General features: G+C 52.2%; 1 protein-coding gene across 1 annotated transcript; it reads left to right on the forward strand.

Annotated features, from left to right (window-relative positions):
- Window positions 1–769: 769 nt before the first annotated feature.
- On the forward strand, window positions 770–1,702 carry LOC131096438 (olfactory receptor 14A16-like). Its single transcript, XM_058044775.1, has one exon. It carries the CDS (start codon window positions 770–772, stop codon window positions 1,700–1,702), a length of 933 nt encoding a protein of 310 aa, XP_057900758.1.
- The last annotated feature ends 436 nt before the right edge of the window (window positions 1,703–2,138 follow it).

Here is a 2,138-nt window from a genome sequence, read left to right on the forward strand (position 1 = left end):
TGCAGCCCCGGGCCCAGTTCCCTCTGCAGAGCGCAGGGCTGGGAGCAGCTGCCCGGCACTGGGGGCTCTGGCAGGGGGCACAGTTGGCTCAGGGTGACGCTGCCCCAAAGGCCCGGCTCTGAGCAATGCTGTCAGTGCAGCCAGGGAAGGACCTGCATCTCCCTTCATCCAATGCCATCATAAGGACACTTGGGAGTCTCCCTGAGATTTCAGGCCAAGCCGGGAGATTCAATCCTGGGTGCAAACCTGTCCTAGAGCATCTCTGAGTTATAAGATTGATGGGGAAAGGCAGAGGTGCTCTGACATTGAAAATATTGCTGGGTTGGTGAAATGAGCAAAGTGAGTCTTTGGCTACAGATGTAGAGGTGGGCTGTGGTGGATCCATCTGCTCTCAGTAGCTGGGGCTTTCTAAGGAAAACATGGGAGGGTGAACATCTTACATTTGAGAAAAGAGAAAGCCCAGAGAAACTCCAAACCGAATGAAGGGAAAAACCATCTCCCGTCAGTCACCACTCGTCATCTTGTCTCAGGGAACTCTCTAAATTCTACCAGAGGGCAAGAAAAATTCTGTGGGTTTCTGATATCCAGCAGCAACAGTTGAGATACGGGGGAACTTTATAAAGAAAACCTCAAAACCCAAAAAAACTGAAGACCATGTACCATGTCTGTGTGTTACAGAGGAGGGTGTATGGGAAATGTTTTCGGTTACAGGTCTAACACTTCACTGTCCTTTCCTCGATGAACAGGGCCCCATGCCAAGGCACAGCAAATGTCCAACAGCAGCTCCATCAGCCACTTCCTCCTGCTGCCATTGGCAGACACGCGGCAGCTGCAGCTCCTGCACTTCTGTCTCTTGCTGGGCATCTCCCTGGCTGCCCTCCTGGGCAACGGCCTCATCATCAGCGCTGTAGCCTGCGGCCACCACCTGCACACGCCCATGTTCTTCTTCCTGCTCCACCTGGCGCTCAGCGACCTGGGCTCCATCTGCACCACTGTCCCCAAAGCCATGCACAATTCCCTCTGGGACACCAGAACCATCTCCTACTCAGGATGTGCAGCCCAAGTCTTTCTGATTTTCTTCTTTCTTACAACAGAGATTTATCTCCTGACCATCATGTGCTACGACCGCTACGTGTCCATCTGCAAACCCCTTCACTACGGGACCCTCCTGGGCAGCAGAGCTTGTGCCCACATGGCAGCAGCTGCCTGGGCCAGTGCCTTTCTCAATGCTCTCATGCACACGGCCAATACATTTTCCCTGCCCCTGTGCCATGGAAATGCCCTGGGCCAGTTCTTCTGTGAGGTGCCTCAGATCCTCAAGCTCTCCTGCTCAAACTTAAACCTCAGGGAACTTGGGCTTATTGTTATTAGTGCCTTTTTAGCATTTGGCTGTTTTGTGTTCATTGTTTTCTCCTACATGCAGATCTTCAGGGCTGTGCTGAGGATCCCCTCTGAGCAGGGACGGCACAAAGCCTTTTCCACCTGCCTCCCTCACCTGGCCGTGCTCTCCCTGTTTGTCAGCACTGGGTTTTTTGCCTACCTGAAGCCCCCCTCCATGTCCACCCCATCCCTTGATCTGGCAGTTTCAATTCTGTACTCGGTGGTGCCTCCAGCCCTGAACCCCCTCATCTACAGCCTGAGGAACCAGGAGCTCAAGGCTGCAGTGTGGAGACTGACAACTGGATGCTTTCAGGAACATTAAACTGATGGCCACTTTCTGAAAATTTATTGTAATAAAAGTAATCTTTATTACTTATTCCTGGTTTCATTGATGAGGTTTTATGCCTTTGTTTTACGTTGTTCATATTTTCCATAAAGAAATGTCATTGTTTGAGCCATTTCTCATTTTGATTCTTTCTACCTTCCTTATGACCACAGACTCTGTCAATGAGAGGCTGCGCACTTGGTGGCATTAAAGGAACTAAAGGATCACCCAGCAAAGTTTTCTGCAGAGATGCCCTTTTGTTGCCTTCTTTGGAGCTGCAGCAGCAATGTCTGTGTGCAGAGCTGGGGGCAGATCAGGGCTGGCACAGCAGCTGTGCCCAGCAGCAGCAGCACTTGGTGTTGCCAGTGCTGCTGCCGTGGCCCTGCCCCGCTGCCCTGGTGGCCCTGGTGTTGCTGCAGGGCCTGAGTGCTCT

This window comes from Melospiza georgiana, unplaced genomic scaffold (genome assembly GCF_028018845.1).
Source record: "Melospiza georgiana isolate bMelGeo1 unplaced genomic scaffold, bMelGeo1.pri scaffold_29, whole genome shotgun sequence".
In the NCBI taxonomy this organism is placed as follows: Eukaryota; Metazoa; Chordata; class Aves; order Passeriformes; family Passerellidae; genus Melospiza; species Melospiza georgiana.

What these genes read in the sequence shown, in the direction of transcription:
- LOC131096438 (XM_058044775.1), top strand. Translation starts at nt 770, where the DNA reads ATGTCCAACAGCAGCTCCATCAGCCACTTCCTCCTGCTGCCATTGGCA.